Below are 22,138 nucleotides of genomic sequence, written 5' to 3'. Positions count from 1 at the left end.
GTGTACTTACTTTTCCATTGAGCGAGAATGAAAATTCATTCCATATAAACGAGATTTTTATAATAATTATTATAAAATGTTATATATTTAATAATTGGGTTCAATACACAAATAAGTGAATTACATTGAATGTATTTTAAGTAGTATATATTTGCCAATGGAGTAACTGATGATGGTAGAACAAAACTAAAACCAAATTTTTTTTCATATAGTGAACCCTGCTCCTAGCAGGAAGCATAGCAAACACTTTTGTTTCCACTCACTCTTCGGTATAGGCGATAATGGAATAGTGTTCACACAAACTGAATTCATAATGCCTCTTCCAACAGATGCAGGATCGGATGCACTTAATGAAAATAATAAGAAGTCCACTGAGGCGTAAGTCAAAGCATTTTTATTAAACGTCTTTCTTTCATTCTTACATTTCTCAATTCGCAGTACCATTAAAATTCCTTTCGAGTCGGCACAACGTGCGGAGATAATTTATCGTGTGCTAAGTGTTGATAAAGAGCCGCGTCGTAATTTTGTTCAGAAAGAATTGCGGCTAGTGGGAGATCAAATAGAAGTTCACTTTATAGCCGACCAAGTAAAGAGCCTGCGTACAGCTATTACATCCTTTTTTGGATCTCTCTTGCTTTGTACTGATACAATCAAAGAATTTTCGCCGAGTACTGAAGCAGCTAACAATAATGCCGGAACACACACCTGCGCCAACACCACATAGGGCGGTGTATGGATTTGGTTTCTATTTGCTATTCTTTACTCTGTTCATTCTGTATTTACTGTGGGCGCTTTTACCAACAGAGAGTTGGGGTCTCAACTATCTGCCAGATAAATATTTCGCTGCATATTTACCCATACTTGTGCTTATGGGCATGTTTGTTTTCGAGTTCTTTATATATCCGGCAATCGGCCTGGCTATGACTCCTAACGTAGATGATGTGGAATCCGTAATGGATACGGCTTTATTAATGCGACATGCAGAAAGTGATAAAATAGCAAAGAACCAAATTAATTGCCCGTGGGCGCAACTGAGGTATGTTAAACAAGTGACACCTCGAAAAGAACGTAAAGTGCTTCCCAATTGTGAATTTTGTCATGGCACACATCGCTTGCCAGCAGCACATGAACAGATATCAACGTTGCGGTTTTTAGATTTACAGGACGTTAATAGTATTTTTGATTAAAATTTTAAAAATAAAAAATATACGAGATGTGCTTGAGAATATCGATATTTTACTTTACAATGTTTTCTACAAAGTTGGTGATGTGGTGGTAAACCTCATCAGTACTTATTTTCTTTTACTACGAACCGTTGTCCAGCCATCTTCTGGCTCTACAAATTCTTCCTGCTTTCGACGTGTCTGTGAACGTGTAACGCGACTACAACTGGCATTGTCTTCATCATCGTCAATATCCATACCATCCTCAGAGTCACCGCTTCCATCTTCTTCGTCCGAAGATGAGTCCTCTCCTGCAATGGGTGTATATACAATTTTTACATCAGGTCGTAGCCATTCTTTGCTTTTCGGCAATTTGCTCAATTCATTTTCTATTAGAGCATACTCCCCATTGATGCATAGTGCTTTATATCGTAATAAATTGCGACAGATTTCTGAAAATCAAACTAATATTCCTGTTATTGTTTACCAAATTTACATTTGGGATATGTACCAGGTATGGAATTATCCTCGCATATTGTGTCAAATTCTTGATCCAATAGTTCCTCCAAAACATCTTGCAGCTCACCTTGTGTTATGTTTTCATTTCCTATGCAATATTTATAAGTGTATTCCATGATCTCTATTGCTAGCTGGAAGTTAGAGTTGTATTATTGTGCTTAACAAATTCTAGGCTCACTTTATTGTACCTGTTGCCCATTGCGTCCACCCATTCCATGTTCTACAGCCAACCGCAGATTTTGCCAACTATTGAATATTTGCTCCAAAACTAAGCGAAAATTTTTTTGGAAATCTATTTGGGACATCTTATTTCTATTTTTGTTTGATTTAAAAAGAAGTGTGCGAATATTGTCAAAACAAATGTCACTTACACGTGAAGGTAGGGTTGTATTAAGCAGGCTTAGAAATTCATTTCCCTGTTAGCCAATGCACCGAAAGTCGTGTGCTGTTTAATTTATTTAATTAAACTAGAAAGATGTGATTTATTATATGAACTAATAATTTTTCTTATGAATTAGTAATATCTTCAAACTGCCAGTATATACAACTTAAGTATGCAAGGAAAATATTTGTGTTCCATAGAGGATTACTGTTTTTAATGAATCACCAACTGAAACACAAAATTGTTAAAATATTGCTATTTTCAAGGCCTATTAAATAAGCAATCTATAAAATGATCGTGAGATACAGAGCCGATTGGAATCTTGCCTATTCCGAAAGCACTGGAAGTCGTTCTTTCAGATAACAAATCCATACAGATGCAGTGCTAATTGGATCTATGTTCATTGCAGTTTGAAGAATTCACGTTTCTGCTTTTTTTCCGATTTTGAGATGAATGATGGAAAAATGAAAAATACGCACCGTTTCGCTAAACAAAAATGGGGTTCCATATAAATTTTTACGCTTTTTAAAAGTGTTATCAAAGGTCATAGGTCAATTTAATTTATTAAAATCACTCGGCTATTTATGAAACCAGGTACACCACTGGGTAGCTAATTTATTTTAATGGAAACAATTAATATAACTTAACTTTTTGTGCGAGTTTTTAAAAAAATATTAATTTTATGGAGAAAACGGTTATATAAAACGATTTTGTTTCGAAAATTTCCAGTGCAAATATAAAACCTTAATAATAATTTACGGTTCATTTGAAATATCACATGAACATTTGTAATTTTTCTTTGGCATATTAAAGAAACAACCCTATCAGTTCAACTCCTGCTATGCTATCCACAGATTTTTGCATAGAACTCCATTCTGTGTAGGAGGCCTGAGATCGCATTGAAAAAATCCTCAGCAGTGCAACTTCAGCTATGCTATTTGCAATAATTTGTGTAGAGCTGTAGCAAATATTGCAATAATATAACGGAGTGTATACCGCAGTCTATACCGTTGTTGTTGTTGTGGCAGCATAAACATTACCAAGGCGAATTTATTACAGGTGGCAGCAAACACATATAAGCAAAACCCTACATGTATTTGTTGTTGCGTTTGGTTCAACCATCACGTCAAAATCAGCAAGCAAATGTAAACATACGAATGTAAACATACCAATACATACAAACAAAGCATATCATTTTGACGTAAGCCATACCTACGGTGAAAAATTCAGCTGGGTGAATGCTGTCACCTTAATAAATCCACCTTGAACATTACCCAAAGAATTTTTACGCAATGCTGCTGTAGTGACAGTCCTTGGCTGGATATAAACCCAGGTCGTTCCGGTAACGTAGAACCGATTGATAAGGAAACGTAGTATATAGCGGAGCGCGAGTTGTAGTTGTTACAATGATGGTTTGTTTCAAAGTGTAGTCGAAAGCAAAGCACATAATGCTGCGGTAATAAAATAAAAGGTATTTCAAATAAAAATAATTGAACATACTTTTTAATGAAATTATTTGGGTAAATTTTCTAAACAAATTTTGTTTCTAGCAACTTTTGTCGTATAGGTATAAGTTACCTTTCCAATGTTATACCTTGTTTTGTAAACGTTTGCATTTTGTTTGAATTTATACATTCAAGCATACAAATCGTTTGATAAACTTTAGTTAGATAGATCTCCATTCTCATTTTGACAGCTATATATCAAGTTTATAATACATATTACCATTTTGCCAAGTTGATCAGTTTATACGAATACCACTAATAATTTTGCTTGATTGCTCGCTTGTGAATTTGCACAAATAGTCTAGGGTTAATTATTGCCGAAAGCAACCCTGATATTGTTTACATTTTTATTTGCACTATCGCGGCACGACCAAAAACAATTCAAATCACAAGTATTTTTACGATTTTCCTTAAGTAAAAGATAAAACAACGAACGTTATGTCTGAGGGCGATATCATACCGCCTTTAAGCGATTCCGAACACATAGAGGACTTCGATGAACAGGCGGATGAGGAAGAACTGATTACGGCACAGAAAGTGCTAAAATACTCATGTAGGTTAATCATATGCCTTCTAAATCGCTTCTTTCTTTCATAGGTGTTGGAAATTGTGGAAACAGCATGGCAGAATGAATTGTGCGCACCAGAAATCCTTCAACATCAAACCGACATGTTGGAATTGATGCAGGGTCAGGTCGCACATATGGAGGAGAACATGAAGGATTTGGATAAGAATGACTTTCGATTCATTGTGCATCAAATGGAACTGGAACGCATACGATATGTGATGGCTAGCTATCTGCGTTGTCGCTTGCAAAAAATTGAGAATTACACGCGTCATATACTAAATGAGGATGAGGCACGAGACGTGTCTGAAAAACGTCTTTCACCAGAAGAATCAAAGTATGCGCAGGAGTATGGGGATAATGTGGAGCAATATTTCCAACAAGTGGCTTTGCAATACATGCCTAATATGCAACGTTCAGAGGCCGAACAACGAATTGTGCGGCCCAACCTAATGAGTCACGTCTTTATTAAAGCGAATGTGGCGGGTAAGCGCGGAGCTACAAATTGTGTTAAATGCAGGTACAGAAAATATTGTTTTTATTCATAGTGCCTGCTGTTGTCGTTGGAGTTGATGACGAGGAAGTGGATTTAGCTGCGGGCTCGCCGCACATAATACCGTACCAGCTAGTATCAGATCTCATTCATAAAAATCAAGCGCAGTTAATATAAATAGAAGTGACTACTTATTAATACTTAGTATAATTATAAATTACTGTTTTATAGTTTTTTTTTTTCAAATGCAATATGCGTTCATATTTCATATCAAACAATCAAATTCACATTAATTCGTTGGCAGTGGCTTTACGGGTTCCAGGTTCAACTTCACTTGTAGCACCACTTACGGTAGCGCTCTGGCTAAGCGTATTGAACATAACACGTTTACGCGTTAGCGGTATAGGCGCTCCTTTTGGCAAAGCATGCACTTGTGCAGTCGTTAGCTGCTCACTCACTCGTCCATCGTCAAAGTTTGGTCGGCGCATTGGGGATGCGAGAATGCGTTCCAAACGCTGTTTGAATGCATCATTTTCGTGTAAACTTTGTGGTGTTTGAATTGGCGTGGAAGTGACTTCTAGAGTTTCAAAACTGTCAGCGTTAGAAGAGAGTGGTATGCTCTCTTGAAGTTGCACATCGTACGTTGTTCGTGGTTTAATTGGTTTGTTGTGCTTGAGCATATCTTCAACAGGCGCTGGTAGTTGTGTGGAGCAAAGTTTGTCCACAAGCTTTTTGATCTTGTTACGCGTTGCGTAGAAATTTGGATATTTCTGTGTTTAAATAGAATTACGCTATTGATTAGTGCTACTTATTAAGGAACCCGTACATCACCTGTTTCAATTTATGCCGTTTGTCTGCAAGTTCTGCATTTAGCCGTTTCATTGCTGCTGTTGTTATGCTATTTGACTTTGGCTCCAAACCGATTGCGAATAATCGTTTATTTAACATTTGCTGCGCATTATTTCGAGTGAAAGGCTTTTGTTTTAGTGGTTCTCTATTTAAAATTAAAATGCTTAACATAGAATTGATAATTTTCCCGAACGTAATTGTGCTTACTTGAGTTTTATTTTTTGTTTGAGCTTTACTGGCGCCGTAGGAAGTGGTTCTGGCTCTGTATTGCTGCTGCTTCCCTCACTCTCGCTTTCACTACTTAGGGTCTCCGTAATGTCTGTGCTGTCGTTTTCCTTTGCGTCGATTGGGGATTTTTGTGATTCTAAAATAGTATTATTAACGTATTAAAGAAGATGATGTGAGTTCAGAGGTTCAAAATATGAAATACCAGGACTTAAGATGAATATAACATTTGCAAAAACCATACTTGTATCATAGTTTTTTTTTTAATTAATTATTGGAAAAAATGGTGGGGTTAAAACTCAATTTCGATTTTTTATAAACTTAATTTTTTATTTAGTAATAGTGAAAAATAGTGGGGTCAAAACTCTTTTTCGTTTTATTATAAACTTCATACAAAAATAACAGGTTGGTAGAATGCTGGAAAGAACTTTGAAGCACCTTTAGGTATTTTTAAGGTTATCGAAGAATTCGTGAGAGTGTAGTTAAAAATATTGAAAGTATTAAAAAAGAAATAAGAGCTGAACCACTATAACTATTGCAAATATCGCTGAGCTCAAATTACTAGGTTGTTAAATAAGTTTTGCAGTTTGAAATACACTTTATTATCAGTATAGTCTGAACATCAATCCCATTTACAAAGGGCTGCAACATACGCTTCCACAGCTGTTATGACGTCAACATTTGTTGAAAAACGCTTTCCGTGCCTGAAGTTTTTGGGTCTGGCACATACCATAGCGCCCAAATTTGGGGAATACGGTGGATGCTCCAACAATTCGAACTTGATTCATTAGATTTTGGCCATAGTCAAGATGCTCTTGTGACACGGTGCATTGTCCTGATGAAAAATAATTTTTTTTCTTTGCAAACTGGGCCTTTTTTCAGGATTTTTTTCTTTCAGCTGGTCTTAAAGGTTACAAGGATATTCAGAGTTTATTGCTTTACCAGTTTGCAAGTAATCCATAAAGAAAATTCCTGTCGCATTCCAAAAAACAGGTGCTAACACTTTATTGACTGATTTCTGGACACGAACTCGTTTCGGAGCCGAAGAATCAGGTTCACACTACTCTTTAGCCTCTTGTTTTGTTTTAGGATCATCGTGATAGACCCAAGTCTCATCAATAGTGGTGAATCGATGCACAAAATCCACTTTATCCTTTCCGAAACGCTCTAAATGTTGCTGAGAAAGTCGCATTCGAATATGTTTTTGCTCCATTGTTAGCGGATGCGGCACCCATTGTGCACACAACTTTCTGAAACCCAATACTTCAGTAAAAATATTGCTTATAATGCCCAATAAGATGCCTAGGGCTTCTAATAAATCTCTTTCGTCACTCGGCGATTTTCCAATACGATATCTTGTCCTCTTTTATACGATTTCTGTTGTTGCTGTTTTTGGAAGTCCTTGACGTGGATCGTCTTCAAGGCTTGTAGACGTATATATACGTATATCTTTTTTCTTCTTCTTTTTGGTGTCGCTTTTTCGTTTCACTTTTTCTCAAATCACTCCCAACGATTCTAAAGAAGTTTTCACTTCAAAAAAATTAAGCTAGTAGCCCTCTCTTATCGAACCGCAAAACTTCTTGAACAACCAGTAACTTTTTTATGTAATAATGTGGCACACTTTTAGGCGCGTCAGTTACACATTTTGTAGATTTAAATAATTTTTGTATAACTAAATTTTGTATGTGAAAAATGTATGTATATGAGAATATGCGCCTTCGATTCGCCACTTCTCTGCTCGACTAACTTGCGAAACATTTGCGTGCGCAAGCAACAACAAAGTTATCGAGTAAGATTCGCCGCTAGCGAGTATGGTTATACCTCATAAAACTGGTATAACTCACCATCTTACAAGCACATGTAATTTAACACGTTGGCTGCCACGTCGCACGTTTTCATGCGACACCTAAATGTTACTCTGAGGCCACGTCACACATTTTTGTACATTTTAATATGGAATTTTACATAGAATTTGGATTCTCTGGCCTGTGGTGAACATTTTGGTGTATTTCCCATGACCGTTGTGTACTTTTAATGGTATTTTTTTGGATAATAAAAAAGTTGTAAATTAAAATTTGTCTTTTTATTAATTCTTTTAAACATTAATTTATTTATGAACAAAACTAATATAAAAATATATATGGGGCATTCTTCGCCAACCGGACACCCCCATCTGCCCAGAACAGTTTTTATAAAAAAAATTTTTCCCTATGCCGAAATAAAAGCTTATGTCATGTACTTTAATTTGTCATGTGGCACTTTTTAAATACTAAAAAGCCATTGCTTCCAAATCTCAAACAAAAAGGAAGTGATTATTAAAAGATTTTCCAATTCTCCAGAAGAAAAAAAAGTTTTACTGTGAAAAAAATCCTGTATTATGAAAAAAAAATTCCAATTTCAGCAATTTCCTTCAATATTTATATTCAGCAGCGAACCCAGAAACCCCCGAGCATCATGTTTGAGGAGAATTCACAGTAAAACTTTTTTGGCGAAGAATGCCCCATATGTATGTAAATTCAAATGGAAATCAGTAGAAAAACAATAAACTTAAAATTCAATTTTTTAATGGAGATCAGTGCAAAAATTAATTTTTCGGGTGGGAATATTTAGGAAAACATTCTACACATAGTTGCGGTTTATTGGGCAGTAGGTGGTGCGCTTTTTCAAGCTCTTTCTGGCTGTTACTCTATCAGCAGATTTTTTTGACATGGCATAACACAATACACAAGCATGCCTTATTGTTTTTCCGTTTCGTCCTTTCTTTTTTCTATAAAATGTTTTCCTTTTGTTATGGGTTCTGGAGACATGAAGTCCAACAAAGCATTTGAAGTCGCGTGCCGGAACTTAGTTATTGAAATTTGTTTGTTTGTAGCCTTTTTATAAATTATAAAGGCATTTACGACAGACATTCCTAGTAACAGTTCAAAAGCCACTTTGCGGTACCACTTAACACCTCTTCTGAGAGTGGTGGCGTAGGCGGTCATTTGATCGGATATATCAACACCTAATTTGGCTTTGTTGTAATCAATAACAGCAAGAGGTTTTTCAAAAGCTCGTTGCCTTTGCTTCCTGGTGGAAAACTAAGTAAAATGAGCCAAAAATATCAAATACAACTCAAAAACTACAAAAAATTACTGTCGCGCATTTTCGTGCGACGTGGCCCCACAACATGTTTTATGATCTCCCAGGCCATGTCGCACGAAAATGTGCGACACAAAAAAACCATTATAACTGCAAAATTAGTGACCAAAATAAAGTCGCGAGTAGTCAAAACTTATTTTTAGGCACTAAGAAATAAAAAAGAACATAAATAAGTTGTTGGCCTCAGGTGACCAAAATTGTTAAATGACACTGCTACTGAACGATCAAAATTCTAAAAAGGCTTTGGCAGCCAACGTGTTAAGGCAGCTCTATTCCCAGTTCATTTATGCCAGTTGCTTCCCCCATTCGCCACTTGCTAACGCTTGGCGAAACGAAGAGGCCTGATGAATAGGTGTAGCGGCAATGGCATATTTTTAGGCGCTTCGTCTTTTAATTTGTTGATTTTCGCAAACTGCAATATGTTTGAAATATGAATGCTCTTTTCACCAATATTTCCTCTAATATAATTCACTACTCAAATATAATTTGTATACCCTTTATGTTACTATTTGAAACATTCATAAATCGTTACATACCCTTATCTTTCACCATAGCGTCAGCCTTTTCTGCTTTCACAAATGTTCTGTTGCTTTCCGTGCTCAGCGAATACAAATCTTCACCCAAAGACTTTTTTTTATTGGACAAAGCTGTTTCAACATTTCTGTGTTTGCGCGCACTTGGCTTTGGCTTCACTAAAGTCGTCTTTTGTTTATGTCCACTTTCGTTAATAACATATGTTTCATCATTATTTGCAGCCTTATCGATAACATCCAGTTCTGGTACTGGAATTGGGTTGCATTTAATGCGCGGCATGCGTTTTGCGGGTTCTGGCTTGGGTTCGGTACTTAAACTGGAATCGCTCTCAGTGGGATCCACTGCATCCACAGTATATGTGATGTTATGCGGCAGCGCATTCATTTCTGGTGTAGGAGCTGTTAACGGCAATGTTTCCTCTCCTGCAGTTTTCATTTCAGCAGTTGCTATGGCAGTATCTTTCACTACCTTCACTCGCGCAAACTCTGCTTGATTACACTTTTTTATCTCGCGCTCGAGCTCATCCAACTTCTCTTTATAGTTATTTTCCATGGTTTGTACAAATTCCTCAAGTTTTTCGGCGCTCTTTTGTCCAATTTCAACAACTTTCTGGGTTAACAATCGCTCGAGATCTTCTACCGAGGGTGAGCCGCGTCTTTGTTGCGCTGCTGCATCAGCATCGGCATTCGCTGCCTTGTGATTCGCTTTCGGTTCGACAGGTGTGATGATAGTCACTGGCGTAGCTTTCGTCTCCTCCAACGTGTGCACAATTTCGCCAAGCTTACGATTTATCTCCGCTATGCACTCTTCATTATTGACCTGCTGCGACTCGCGCCACACTTCGAATTCTTGTATTTTCGACTGCAGTTTGCTCAATTGCGCTTTGCGTTCCTTCACCTCGCTGCTATCCGTACTGATGCTGTTTAGAGTGGCATCTGCGCCATCATCCTGCTCCTTTGTCTCGAGCAATTCGCTCTGTATGGCTACGCTTTTCAAAGCTTTTGGTGGTTCGCGTATGGACGCGCGTCTGCTATTTGAGGAAACCGCACTGCGTTCACGTATATCGCGTTCTGCGTTGTTTAGACGTTCTTTTAGCTGCTTAATTTCCAGTTCCAATTTGATAGCATTAATCAGCTGCAGGTCATTATGCTCACGCTCCTTTGTGTTTCCGCTGGCGGGTGTGTCGGTGCGGCGTTCAGCTATGCCGCCTACATTGCTGCCAACAGCGCTGCCGATATTTGCCGCTCCACTGTTTGACACACGTGCCATATGACGCCGGTTGATGTGTATATTTAGCGCTTCATTGCTGATGAAGCTCTTTGTACACATATGACATGGATATACCACTTCATGTATGGCCTCGATTTGTGTGATCTTTTTGTGCAGCTGTAAAATTTCATTGTTTGCTTCGGCCAGCGATTTGCGCAGTTTCGCTACATCCATTTGCGAATTGGCATGGGCTTCGCGCAACTCGCGTATTGTTTCGTCAAGAAACTTACGACAGAAGAGCAGGTACTGTATGGCAAACTGTGAGATTACGAAGTACTTGGCAATGCCGCTGTCTAAGATATTTGTATCTAGTATGGTGGCCAATGGCGCTTCGGAGAGATGAGCCAATAAGGCGTCCACCTGCTCGAGTCGTTGATCTTGCAAAAGCCTCTCAATTTCGATGGAACCTATGGAGGGGAAGAGTTTTTACACCGGATAATGCAACTTTGCTTCAACGCCTGTGGGTAGCTTACCTAAGATACGCCAGTCTATAGGTCCATCCTTGTATTGGCGCAGCTTGAAACCGGCTTCGCGCGCAACTTGTGGATAATTGTAATTAAAATTTATAGCCATTATGAAGTGCTAACTGATTCTACTTATATACGCACAAATAAAATGAAAATATGCGGTGCTTCCTGAAAGTATGGATTTATTTTTGTTTGGCGCGACAGTTGACACTGGTCGCCAAGCAACGCCTTTCAACTATGTGGTTATACGTTTGGGAGGGTGGTATTGCACCATGGCTTATAAGCAATACATATGTACGCCTCATGTATTAGGTGTGCAATGGGGTGGTTGGGTAGAAAATAAAATGACGATGGATTATGAGAACTGATTGATGAGTTTCAAAAAGCAGCTTTCGAAAAAATAAAATAGAAATAGGAAGATGTTAAAAAATATACCCAATATCGAACTAAACGTACCGCCCAACAATTTTTAGAAAACAACAGTTAGGGACTTACAAGTAATACATTAACAAAATTTATTCATAGGCCGAGCTCGACAACAAATTTAATAAATTTCTTCACGTTTATCGAATCAAATATTCAGTAGCCTGTTATGGGGGGGGTAAGGGATAAAAATCGATTTTTTTTTTGCATGTTATTGTAGTAAAACATTTCAAAAATACCGTGTTAAAATTTTAAGTCAATCCGAGCAAAACTTTTTAAGTTATAGAGCGTAAAGCCGAGCCGCCTCAAACATCTGCCGAGACGCAGCAGTTGCGCGCGTAGTCCGTTACAAACTTTAAACGCGGTTTTCTCAAACCTTTTTTTTTTAAGTGCGTAGTCATTGGCATTTGAAAACTACTCAACCGATCCTTTTGAAATTTTGCACACATATTTTACATATAAAAAACCTCCCCCAAACGTTTGTTTTCGCCATTTTTTTTTATATTAAGGTGGTTTTACACCTACAAAATGGCGGCATTTTTTCGTCAAAAATCACTTTTTACTTCAAACGACTACCAAATGGCTGAAAATGAAAATAAATCGTCAAAATAAACGTTGGGGGAAGTTTAACTCATACTTTAACTAAATTATTCGATTTTTTTGATTTCAGATGATTCTACGCTGAGATATGCTGACTACTGCAAAATGTATTTTTGAAAAGACGTCTACGTAAATGTGCTCTCATTCGCTCATTTTGCAATATTTTTACATGAAAATTTTATCAAATATTCTTGAAATGTTACTTTATAATATGCAACAACTTTTAATAAACTGACTTGAACCGTTTCGCTACAATAAATTCATGCAAAAAGTGTTTTTTTTTAGCGTTTATCCCTTACCCCCCTTACTGTCGATGAATAGTGAAAGTTGTACACATTTGAAAGATTTTGTAATGGAGTAAATTGAACAAAACCAAATGGAATCATCTTCGGAAGGTTAGTAAAATACAAGAAATCTTTAGTACATATCAATACCTCGACACAAAATTTTTAGCTGCAGCAATACGTAGATACATTTTTTGCAATTTTTTTTATAAAATTTGAGTTTTCAAACTGTATAGTAATACAACGCCGTCATATGCTGCTTTGAAACCTATTAAAGGTTACTCAAAAAAGTAATGGTTACTGAATAAAACAAGATTCAGCTGCTACCACTTGCTACCTTGCGACCCCGAAAACATATAAATTTACATGCATCTTGATTATGTTCTTGAATATACGCTATTTCACGTGAGAGGGTGGCCAATATGGGTGGAAGGGGGTGGATTTTCAAAATTTTAAGATCAAATTCGTAATCAGCGACCCCGACAACCCCCGAGTAAGAAATTTTTAATCAATTACTTAATTTTTTGAGTTTTGGCCAGCTTTTCGGGAATCGGCCGCACTGTGCGTCGTCGGTGTAAGTGGGCATTTGATATTCAATTGTCAATTGTCTGCCGTGACAATGCTCTTCTCTCCAATACTGAGGGACGCGTCACTCGCAATTATCGCCAAATATTTAGTTTTCTTTAGATGGGCTTTGGGTCCAGCGAGAGTTGCGTTTAATGCTTTGTGCCCACTAATTTATAGAAGAAAATTGTAATGAAAATTGCTTTATTGATTTTCAAAATATTCTCCTTGGAGATCAATATACTTCTGCATTCGCTTGAATAAGTTTTGAAAGTTTCAACAGCTTCTTCAGGCGTTAAAAAACGTTGACTCCGCATTTTATTTTTGATGCTCGGGAACAAAAAGACGCCAAATCAGACTCATTAATTGGGTCTTTTGAGTGCCTGAAAACTCCCTTGTGGAAACCAATACGTGAGAGCTCGCATTGTGTTGGTGAAGGATGGTTCGTCTGCGCAGATTGGTTTTCCTTAAACCTCCGAAAAATTTCTGGGAAACGAATGATTGTGAACCATCCAGAATTAACTGTTTTAAATTTCTTTAGTGTTATATGTAGTTGCGACATAGCCAGATTGTGAAGTGCATCGAACAACTTTTATTGCATTAAGCTCGTGTTGGAACACCCATACTGCCGATCTTTATTTCGTTTCCGGCTTATATGCATAGATGCCTTAGACGTGCTACGATGTCATAGACGAGCTTGAAACGCCGCAGTGGAATTTTTTTGGCATTTCTTCTTCTTAGTCTTTTGCTATAGGCTTACAACCGTATTTCTGCATACAATTTACAGATAAAATTGAACAATTTACAGGGCTAGCGCAATATCAACGAAAATATTGATCTGCTCTGAGTAGCGGAAATCCGGCATCAACTGTTTTGCTGTTCCGCTCCAAGCTACTATTCGTTACTGCTAGCAGCTGAGAGTAACAGTTAAAAAAAATGTTCAGTACTCTCTGTAGTTGGATAATAACAAAAACTTGGAATTGGTCGAAGGGCTACTTGGGGTACTTCAGCTACCGCTACTACTCTCCATTATGTTGCACTACTACTACTCCCATAGCTGCTATTTGAGCAGTGTTCTTTTTTTTAGATGTATTTTGTATTCGTTTTTGCGGGAGTACATTGTTCTAAACGATGTCGTTTATTCCTGTTTCGGTTCGGTTTACATCGATTCTAATGCAATATAACCGTGTTTTCCAACGTTTGATCGGAGTACTTGAATTTCAGTTGTACGCATCAGTAGTTTTGTTTTTGAGTTTTCTGCTCCATAAATCAGTATCTTTGCACCAATCGACAAGAGCCCTTGTTTGGTAATTGCCAAATTAAGCGATTTTTGGATAGCCTTCACGAAATTTATCCTACAAAGATCGATTAAACTAACATAATTTTAAATTTTGTTTAAAAGATAGACTATTTTTATACCCGTACACTTGTGTCAAGGGTATCGTAATTTTGTTCACATAACTGTTGTCTGTAACAGCTTAAAGGAATTAAGATAGATATAGACATAGTATGGTATATGTACACCCAAATGCTTTATCAAGGATTAGTCAATAACTCTCTTCAATAAACTCTTCTAACAAGTGCTTACCGAGCATTTAAAGCGTTTGCCTAGATAGTGGCGTATAGGAGTAGAGTAAGTTTTGTATACTCTCCTTCCCCTTCAGAAGTTGTTCCAAAGAACGCGCAACAAGAACACCCAACAATCATTGTCTAACAAAGACCGTGATTGATGGGCGAATGTTCCGCCTATCGACGGTGACTAGACATTTTGCGCATTGTGTATTTATTATCGACCTAAGTTAACAAGACTATCACCGATGACAGATAAAATGGGTCAACTCGAGTAAGTTAGTTAGTCTTAAGCTACCTTAGAACCCTAAATGTCTCAGCCTTGCCGTTAAGACTTCCCCTACAACTGTCCCATTCGTGTACAAATGGATGGATCCACTCTTCCTAACTGTGTCCAGTCTTCACTCAGTAGAAGGGTCATGCACTTGAATATTCGAGGATATTCTAAGTGTCCCCGAGCCTTAAAAATGCAGGACTTCATTTTGAAATGAAAATAACTTTCGTTGCAGTGTTGTTTTTCTCAGGAAAATTACTATGAACCTCGCAGAACTATCTTCGATTAATCTCACTTTTGAATTGACTGCTGCGGCCTACAGGACGCCACTCAGTTCACGAACAACCATTCGCTACCAATCTCAACAATCTAATAAATGCCAATCATTATGCTATTTATTGATACGAGTAATAATGGTAAAATATATACAGTGATGAACAAAAGTATTGGTGCAGCAAGATACTTCCAATTTAACATTATTTGTGTCCACCTATGAAGTAATTTTTAATCACAAAAAAACTCGCTAGACAGAAGAACACATTATCTATGTATTATATTCTCTTTAATTCATTTTATTATCTGCTATATTCAATTAATCCTAATTATAAAAGAAAAAAAAGTAGTGATTATAACGAAACAAAAGATAATCTGCCTGGCGAGTTATAATAAAAAATATTGTTAAACTGGAAGTATCTTGCTGTACCAATACTTTTGTTCATCACGGTATGTAGTTAAAATTTGTTGAAGATTAACAAAAAGTATTTATAAAAAATAGATATGGATTTACAATTCCCAAGTAGCAGAATGGCTTGGCTTTTCAATGTAAATGTAAATGTTAAGGAATCCTGAAATGTAAAGAAAACGAAAAAGTCCCGTGGCGTTACCAACTTTTTTCTCAAATTCAATTACATACGCGTAAGGTGAATAAGAGGCGCCTTCCGAAAACTGTTAACTTGTTTTTCGCGATTTTGACAAGTGTGACGACAGGCACCACAATAATACAAAACACACAAACAAAAGGAAGAGAAATTAGATGTTTACAAGAATTTAGTGAATGGCTTGGGAATATTGTGATTTGTGACATTTAAACTAAAGAAACTAATGAAGACGAAGTGCCGCGTGTTAAATTGTAAAAGCACGAATTAGAAAAATATCTCCAAATGCAATTTTTCTGCCTTCTTATGCGTATGACGCCGTGCTAAGAAAGTGTGTGTTTGATAGTTTCTATTACTTTCGCCTACTCTTCCTCTATACAAACAAGTAATTCCCCTTCCTTTTGTATAATACAGGGTGGCTGATGAAAGCCGCTACCAAAAAAAATTGAATAACTTTTTTTCTTTTTAAGTTATCTGTTCCATTTTTGTTTTAATTTGCAGATTGATCTTTAAAATTTATTAAAATGGATAACTGGGACACGCAAACAAGAATTTGGATAGTCCGCCGCTATCACGCACTGGAGTCCGTAGTTTTGGTACAGAGAGAGTACAGGCGGATGTTTGGCGGCGATCCCCCGAGCAGATGGACCATAATGAGACTGGTGAATAATTTTGCTGAGCAAGGAACAGTCGCAAGAAGGCCTTATCATCGAAACCCACCAGTTCGGACGGAGGAAACGATCGCTGCTGTAGCTGCAGCTATACAAAGCAATCCAAGGGTTTCAACAAGAAGCTTATCTGCTCAACTTGGTGTCAGCCGACAGTCTTTGCAAACAATAATGCACAAAGATTTAGACTTATTTCCCTACAAAATTCAAATGGTTAACAAACTGAATGCAGCAGACTTGCCGATTCGCTTGGAATTTTGCCAGAAGATCCTGCAAATGGTAGAAGAAGACCAAAACATGTTAAACTGCCTTTTCATGTCTGATGAGGCCCATTTCGATTTGAACGGCAATGTGAACAAACAAAATTGTCGAATATGGAGTACTTCTAACCCACAGATACTCTACGAGACGGAATTGCATCCTCTTCGCGTGACAGTGTGGTGTGCGGTTTCTTCACGCTGTATTGTCGGGCCTTATTTTTTTGAAGAAAATGGTCACATCGTTACGGTTACTGGAGACCGTTATTTGAAAATGCTGAAAGAATTTTTCTATCCAGAACTACGCCGAAAGAGAATTCCTTTCAACTCTGTGTGATTTCACCAAGATGGGGCAACGTCTCACATAACCCAGACTGTTATGACAGAGTTGCGACGAAAATTTCCCAATAAACTGATTTCAAGAAACTCCGAATTTCGTTGGCCCCCCAGGTCGCCTGACCTTACTGCACCTGACTTTTTCTTGTGGGGTTTATGTAAACAAGAAGTTTATAAAATAAAGCCAACAAATTTGGATGAACTAAAACAATCCATTCGGGCAACAATTGCGGCTATTCCTGTCGCAACTCTCAAAGCAGCAATGAACAACTTTTTACTAAGATGCCGCACTTGTGTCAACGAACATGGGGGGCATTTAAATTCAATTATTTTTAAAACTAGTTAAGCTACATTTAATAAAATTTAATGACCTTCAACATGAAAAAAAATAAATGAATTCCATGCACTAAAAAAAAAGTTATTTGAGTTTCTTAATGTAGCAAAATTCATCAGCCACCCTGCATATTCTCGAAGCACGAGTTGCAGTGAGTTCGGAAGGCGCAATCTCTTATTCTATAATTCTCGGTTCTAGCGGTTGGCCGATTATGTGATCTTTGAGGAGCTTTCTCGGCTCTTTGGCTATTGGCTCTAATACTCTGAACACAATCGAGCTATCACGCATACTCCCCATTCTCTCACTGCTGGGCCCTACTCTCCTTAAGCTAATTAATAGTAAACAAATACATATGTATAACACATAACATTTGTTAATTTCCTTATAGGTCAGATACGAGTTTATTAAGTAGAAAAACGTTACAATATTTATGTTATCGCACGTTACAACTAACACAAACATTACTTCAAAAAAGGTTTCTCTAGCGGAAGTTTCTCTACAGCGGAACTTCCTGTAAATTCTCCTAAGGGAAATTTCCCTTCATTTCATCTGTCAGAAAGATGCCAATACAGCATCCGCACAACTCGCCTCATGTATCGCATTTTAGTCCTACGAATGAGCGCATCCTTAACACGCGGACAAAGCGCTCGACTCTCGTTCGATTTTTTAAATTAATTAGAAAAATTTACAAAAATGTGCCAGAATATTTTGTACCATTTTTTCTCGTAAAATATTAAATTGAATAACGGTGGCTTAGTGCGAAGATGTTAAAAATAGTTTTTGTGAATTTTTTACTGTTATTTGCATACACCAATGCAACGCGTGAGTGTTTAACAAATAAAAAATAGAAGCATAAGTGATTTTTCTTGGGTTGGGTGTGGAAATTTGCTATGCTTTTATCTTGTGTATACTTTGTTGCAATATGCCAGGAGAGAGTGGACTGACAACTGTCAGTGAGACATTCAATTGAGGCGCATGCGCCGATTTTTTGTTTTGGGAAATTTTTAAATGATGGGTTAAGTTGTTTTTGTTTGGGGTTTGAGTATGTTTGGGAAGGCTTTTGTTATTGTTTACATTTACGTCTATGTTTTTGTTTCCAATTTCGCACGTGCTCCGCTTATAACTGCGGCGATGATATACATATACAGATACATAATAACTGTCAAAAGTGAGCTTCATCGCTGAACAAAATTTTCTTCGATGCGTCGCGCGAACCGAACCATTATTTTCGTAATAAATTTGCACGATTTGCAAACGTTGTTCAGGTGTAAGTCTATTCATTATGAAATGGCAAACCAAACTGAGCATAAATCAAGTGACAGCTGTCAAAAAGACCATCTACGAAAAAAGTAGTGCCAACTTGAAAACCTATCCTCTAAAAAAAACACCCTTTAAATCAAAACTCTAAAGTTTGCATTCAAGTTATTGAAACCATTCAAAGGTTGGAGAAAAATTTTCAAGAAACTGGTTATGTCGCGGATAGGAAAAGGACTGGTAGACCAAAAACTGGGCGTTCTGTTGAGGATATTGCTTCTTCTTCTTCTTACTTGGCTCGATAACGGCTTACGCGATTTTAGCCGAGTTTAACAATGCGAGCCAGTTGTTTCTTTCTCGTGCTAACCGACGCCAGTGTGAAACACCAAGTGAAGCCGAGCCGTCCTCTTCCTTTGTTACCATCAGCTTGTACCGCATCGAATACTTTCTGATCCGGACGACATGACCCAGCCAACGTAGCCGCTGCTATGTCTAAGTCGTCGTAAAGCTCATACAGCTCATTGTTCCATCGCCTACGATACTCGCGGCCATCAACGTACAAAGGTCCAAAAATTTTCCGCAGAATTTTTCTATCAAACACTCCAAGTGATACCGCATCGGATGTTGTTGTCGTCCACGCTTCTGCGCCATACGTTAGGACGAACATGATGAGAGCCTAGTACAGAGTCAGTTTTGTTCATCGAGCGAGGACTCTACTACTCAATTGCCTTCTTAGTCCAAATTAGCATTTGTTGGCAAGAGAGATTCTACGTTGGATTTCAAGGCTGACATTATTATCGGTGTTAATGCTGGCTCCTAAATAAACGAAGTCTCTTACAACCTCAAAATCATAACTGTTTCAAACCGCCTGTTTGTTTTATGATAGGAGGTACTTCGTTTTGTCTTCTTTCACCACCAAACCCATTTGCTTTGCTTCTTTATCCAATTTCGAAAAGGCGGAACTAATCAATGATATCAATATCAACCAATACTAACAAATGTACGCTCTTATAAACAATTGTGCCTGAGCTGTTAAGTTCTGCATATAGGCAACTTCTTTTCGTATTGTCGAATGCAGTTTTGAAATCGACAAAAAGATGGTATCTGTCGATTCTCCTTTCATGGGTCTTTTTCAAGATTTGGCGTATTGAGAATATTTGGTCGATGGTAGACTTTCCAGGTCTGAAGCCACACTGATAAGTTCCAATCAGTTGGTTGACGGTGGGCTTCAGCCTTTCACACAATACGGTCGCTAGAACCTTATAGGCGATATTTAGAAGACTAATCCCGCGGTAATTGGCACAAATTGCAGGATCGCCCTTCTTATGGATTGGGCAGAGCACCCTTAAATTCCAATCGGCAGGCATGCTTTCATCCGACCATATTTTACATATGAGCTGATGCAGCTCCTCGGCGCCATGTTTGAATAGCTCAGCCGGCAGTCCGTCGGCGCGCGCGGCTTTGTTGTTCTTTAGCCGCATTTTTGCTATTCTCAAATCGTCATGGACCGTTAGCGGAATGACAGTACCGTCGTCAACGATTGGGGTATCGGGATCCTCACATTCATTGACATGCGCAGTTGTCACTCTTTAACAGGTTTGAGAAGTGCTCCCTCCATAATTCGAGCACGCTTTGGTTGTCAGTCACCAGAACGCCGTCTTTGTTCTTACAGGAAATCGGATCCTATTATGATATGAATGAGGATATCGCTGCTGTAGCGCAAAGTGTTGCCGAACAACCTTCAACATCGAGTCTCTATTTTCACTGGCCATAGTTTTAGCTATTAACGCACAAAGTTAAGGAAAACATCTGAGGGGGTGTTTTTTACAGATTAAAAAAACTTTTTTCCGAAATTTTTGAACAGAAAAGTTAAAATTTTCTTCAAAAACGTTTGTTCTAGAAACTTGTTATTCTAAAAATTGAAAAAAGTTTAAATTTCAAAAAGAACGGAAGATTTTTAAAAAATTCTAAACCATAATTTTGAACATTGAATTAATCTCATTTAAATTTTTTCTTTTTTTTTAATTTTCCGTTTACTTCTTAGTAACTATATTTCATTGGGATATCCCATAAATGTGTGGTGGTACTGATAATTAGAGAAAAAGTGTAAGATTGCATAGGAATTTTTAGGAAAAGTAGTTAGCCATAGTTGATGACATTTAGAGTCATGAAACTTCATAGAATTTTAGTTAAAAGTTTGTATTACCTAATTAAGTTTTATATTTATAACCTGATTTTTTTTGAAGGAGTAATAGTTAACGAGTTTGTGGAACAATTGAAACCACTAACTCTCCCACGAAAGGGTCGTTCTGACAATGTTTTTAATTTTGACAAAAAATTAAAAAAAAAGTGAAGCTAAGTACACATAACATAAGTGAAACTTTCAAGGCAGACAAAGAAAGAGGGAGAGACCCGAGAGAGAATAAGAGAGAGAGAGAGTGAGAAAGACTATATATCTAAATACGTTCACAACATTTGCAGAGAATACGAATAGACAAAATTTACAACCGGTGCAGGTAAACGCCGGACACAAACCGTGGCCACAACGCGCACCACTCCGAGCGTTTATCACCCGCACAAATGCAGCGATTCCAGGACCGCAGCAATGTGACAAATTACCGCAAGGCAATACCAATAAATCCGACGCCGGAATTTATAGCACTTTATAGCATACATAAGCACTAGCCAGGAAACGGAAATAAGCGCTAAAAAGTAGGCACCAATAGAAAAACGCCAAAAAAATTGGGACCAAAAAACTGTCCAAACAGTAGGCACCAAGGAAATATAACGCCCAAAAGTAGGCACCAAAAAAATATTTCCTACAGGATTGCACCAACAAACAAGCGCCAAAAAGTAGGCAGTGTTATTTCTCACTAGAAAATAGCAACCACAAGGAAAAACTCAGGAAAAACAGTCTTAAGGGGTAACACCACTGTACACGCGTAAAATAAACACGATTTTTAAAGAATTCTTTTGTATAGAAGGAAAGGGGAAACAATCACTCTGATTTGGGAAGTTATTACTTATATACTAAAATACAAAACTACAAAATTTGATCGAAAAATTTTACAAAATGGCGGCATTGGAGACATTTTTGTAATGTGGCTTCTCTTGAAGGAGCTCCGCGGCACGCAGCACAGAGGGTGCAAATTTTAATCTGGAACAAAGAAACATTTTTTTTCTTAATCTAGATAAGAATAGCTAGAGAAACACGTAGGGGATTTAAAAAATATTTATTTTTGTGGAATTAGCAAGCTTTTGAAGGAAAAAACTCTATTTTGGACTAAAAAAACGGCACTTAAATAATTATAACAATCGTTTAAATTCATCTATCGAAAATCCCCTACGCTCTTCTCTTAAGAAGGTTATTATACAGACGTAGTGAAGAACCTGATTAAAAATATTTAAAATTGTTTGAGTTATGCTGCGTGCCAATTTCAGAAAACGTGTTTTGAGAAAAACGCGTTTAAAGTTTGGAAATTTGGAGAAGTCGTTAGGTAGCAGGCACTAACGCTTGGTTAAAAGCTTAAAATATTTATGAAATAGACTTCGGTAACGTATAAAACTTTTTGTTCTGTATTTTAAAAG

General features: G+C 37.5%; 6 protein-coding genes across 7 annotated transcripts in view; 4 read left to right on the top strand and 2 right to left on the bottom strand.

Moving 5' to 3' along the window:
- The first annotated feature begins 133 nt into the window (after positions 1–133).
- LOC129249012 (uncharacterized) lies at positions 134–724 on the top strand. The gene is made up of 2 exons (XM_054888626.1): positions 134–378; positions 439–724. The coding sequence occupies exons 1-2, from the start codon at positions 314–316 to the stop codon at positions 722–724; spliced, it is 351 nt and encodes a 116-aa protein (XP_054744601.1). The 5' UTR covers positions 134–313.
- On the top strand, positions 690–1,226 carry LOC129249003 (phosphatidylinositol N-acetylglucosaminyltransferase subunit P). Its single transcript, XM_054888614.1, has one exon. It carries the CDS (start codon positions 690–692, stop codon positions 1,185–1,187), a length of 498 nt encoding a protein of 165 aa, XP_054744589.1. The 3' UTR covers positions 1,188–1,226.
- On the bottom strand, positions 1,215–2,029 carry LOC129248995 (pre-rRNA-processing protein TSR2 homolog). Its single transcript, XM_054888601.1, has 3 exons — positions 1,871–2,029; positions 1,675–1,813; positions 1,215–1,615 (listed from the first exon to the last, which is right to left on the bottom strand). Exons 1-3 carry the CDS (start codon positions 1,985–1,987, stop codon positions 1,293–1,295), a joined length of 579 nt encoding a protein of 192 aa, XP_054744576.1. The 5' UTR covers positions 1,988–2,029; the 3' UTR covers positions 1,215–1,292.
- A 1,832-nt stretch (positions 2,030–3,861) lies between these two features.
- On the top strand, positions 3,862–4,844 carry LOC129248987 (DNA replication complex GINS protein SLD5). Its single transcript, XM_054888592.1, has 3 exons — positions 3,862–4,106; positions 4,167–4,620; positions 4,683–4,844. Exons 1-3 carry the CDS (start codon positions 4,008–4,010, stop codon positions 4,802–4,804), a joined length of 675 nt encoding a protein of 224 aa, XP_054744567.1. The 5' UTR covers positions 3,862–4,007; the 3' UTR covers positions 4,805–4,844.
- Positions 4,845–4,869: 25 nt separating this feature from the next.
- LOC129248980 (cilium assembly protein DZIP1L) lies at positions 4,870–11,335 on the bottom strand. The gene is made up of 5 exons (XM_054888584.1): positions 11,119–11,335; positions 9,379–11,052; positions 5,684–5,840; positions 5,459–5,621; positions 4,870–5,397 (listed from the first exon to the last, which is right to left on the bottom strand). Exons 1-5 carry the CDS (start codon positions 11,216–11,218, stop codon positions 4,912–4,914), a joined length of 2,580 nt encoding a protein of 859 aa, XP_054744559.1. The 5' UTR covers positions 11,219–11,335; the 3' UTR covers positions 4,870–4,911.
- Positions 11,336–17,921: 6,586 nt separating this feature from the next.
- LOC129245651 (acetylcholine receptor subunit beta-like 2) overlaps positions 17,922–22,138 on the top strand; it is a 53,956-nt gene continuing 49,739 nt past the window's right edge. For both annotated transcript variants that reach the window (XM_054883971.1, XM_054883963.1), the window contains exon 1: positions 17,922–18,118. In XM_054883971.1, coding sequence (XP_054739946.1) covers positions 18,061–18,118 — 58 coding nt within the window. In that variant the 5' untranslated portion in view covers positions 17,922–18,060. The remainder of the gene's footprint in view (positions 18,119–22,138) is intronic.

This window comes from Anastrepha obliqua, chromosome 1, assembly GCF_027943255.1.
Source record: "Anastrepha obliqua isolate idAnaObli1 chromosome 1, idAnaObli1_1.0, whole genome shotgun sequence".
NCBI classification, from domain to species: domain Eukaryota; kingdom Metazoa; phylum Arthropoda; class Insecta; order Diptera; family Tephritidae; genus Anastrepha; species Anastrepha obliqua.
The sequence above is the reverse complement of the archived record's forward strand: the minus strand, read 5'-3'. Positions and strand labels throughout refer to the sequence as shown.

What these genes read in the sequence shown, in the direction of transcription:
- LOC129249012 (XM_054888626.1), top strand. Translation starts at nt 314, where the DNA reads ATGCCTCTTCCAACAGATGCAGGATCGGATGCACTTAATGAAAATAAT. An exon ending in AATAAGAAGTCCACTGAGGC is followed by an intron (nt 379 to 438) that starts GTAAGTCAAAGC and finishes CTCAATTCGCAG; the next exon opens with TACCATTAAAATTCCTTTCG.
- LOC129249003 (XM_054888614.1), top strand. Translation starts at nt 690, where the DNA reads ATGCCGGAACACACACCTGCGCCAACACCACATAGGGCGGTGTATGGA.
- LOC129248995 (XM_054888601.1), bottom strand. Translation starts at nt 1,987, where the DNA reads ATGTCCCAAATAGATTTCCAAAAAAATTTTCGCTTAGTTTTGGAGCAA. An exon ending in GTGGACGCAATGGGCAACAG is followed by an intron (nt 1,814 to 1,870) that starts GTACAATAAAGT and finishes TCTAACTTCCAG; the next exon opens with CTAGCAATAGAGATCATGGA. An exon ending in CGAGGATAATTCCATACCTG is followed by an intron (nt 1,616 to 1,674) that starts GTACATATCCCA and finishes TTTGATTTTCAG; the next exon opens with AAATCTGTCGCAATTTATTA.
- LOC129248987 (XM_054888592.1), top strand. Translation starts at nt 4,008, where the DNA reads ATGTCTGAGGGCGATATCATACCGCCTTTAAGCGATTCCGAACACATA. An exon ending in AACTGATTACGGCACAGAAA is followed by an intron (nt 4,107 to 4,166) that starts GTGCTAAAATAC and finishes TTTCTTTCATAG; the next exon opens with GTGTTGGAAATTGTGGAAAC. An exon ending in TATTAAAGCGAATGTGGCGG is followed by an intron (nt 4,621 to 4,682) that starts GTAAGCGCGGAG and finishes TTTTATTCATAG; the next exon opens with TGCCTGCTGTTGTCGTTGGA.
- LOC129248980 (XM_054888584.1), bottom strand. Translation starts at nt 11,218, where the DNA reads ATGGCTATAAATTTTAATTACAATTATCCACAAGTTGCGCGCGAAGCC. An exon ending in TATAGACTGGCGTATCTTAG is followed by an intron (nt 11,053 to 11,118) that starts GTAAGCTACCCA and finishes TCCCCTCCATAG; the next exon opens with GTTCCATCGAAATTGAGAGG. An exon ending in CGCTATGGTGAAAGATAAGG is followed by an intron (nt 5,841 to 9,378) that starts GTATGTAACGAT and finishes ATACTATTTTAG; the next exon opens with AATCACAAAAATCCCCAATC.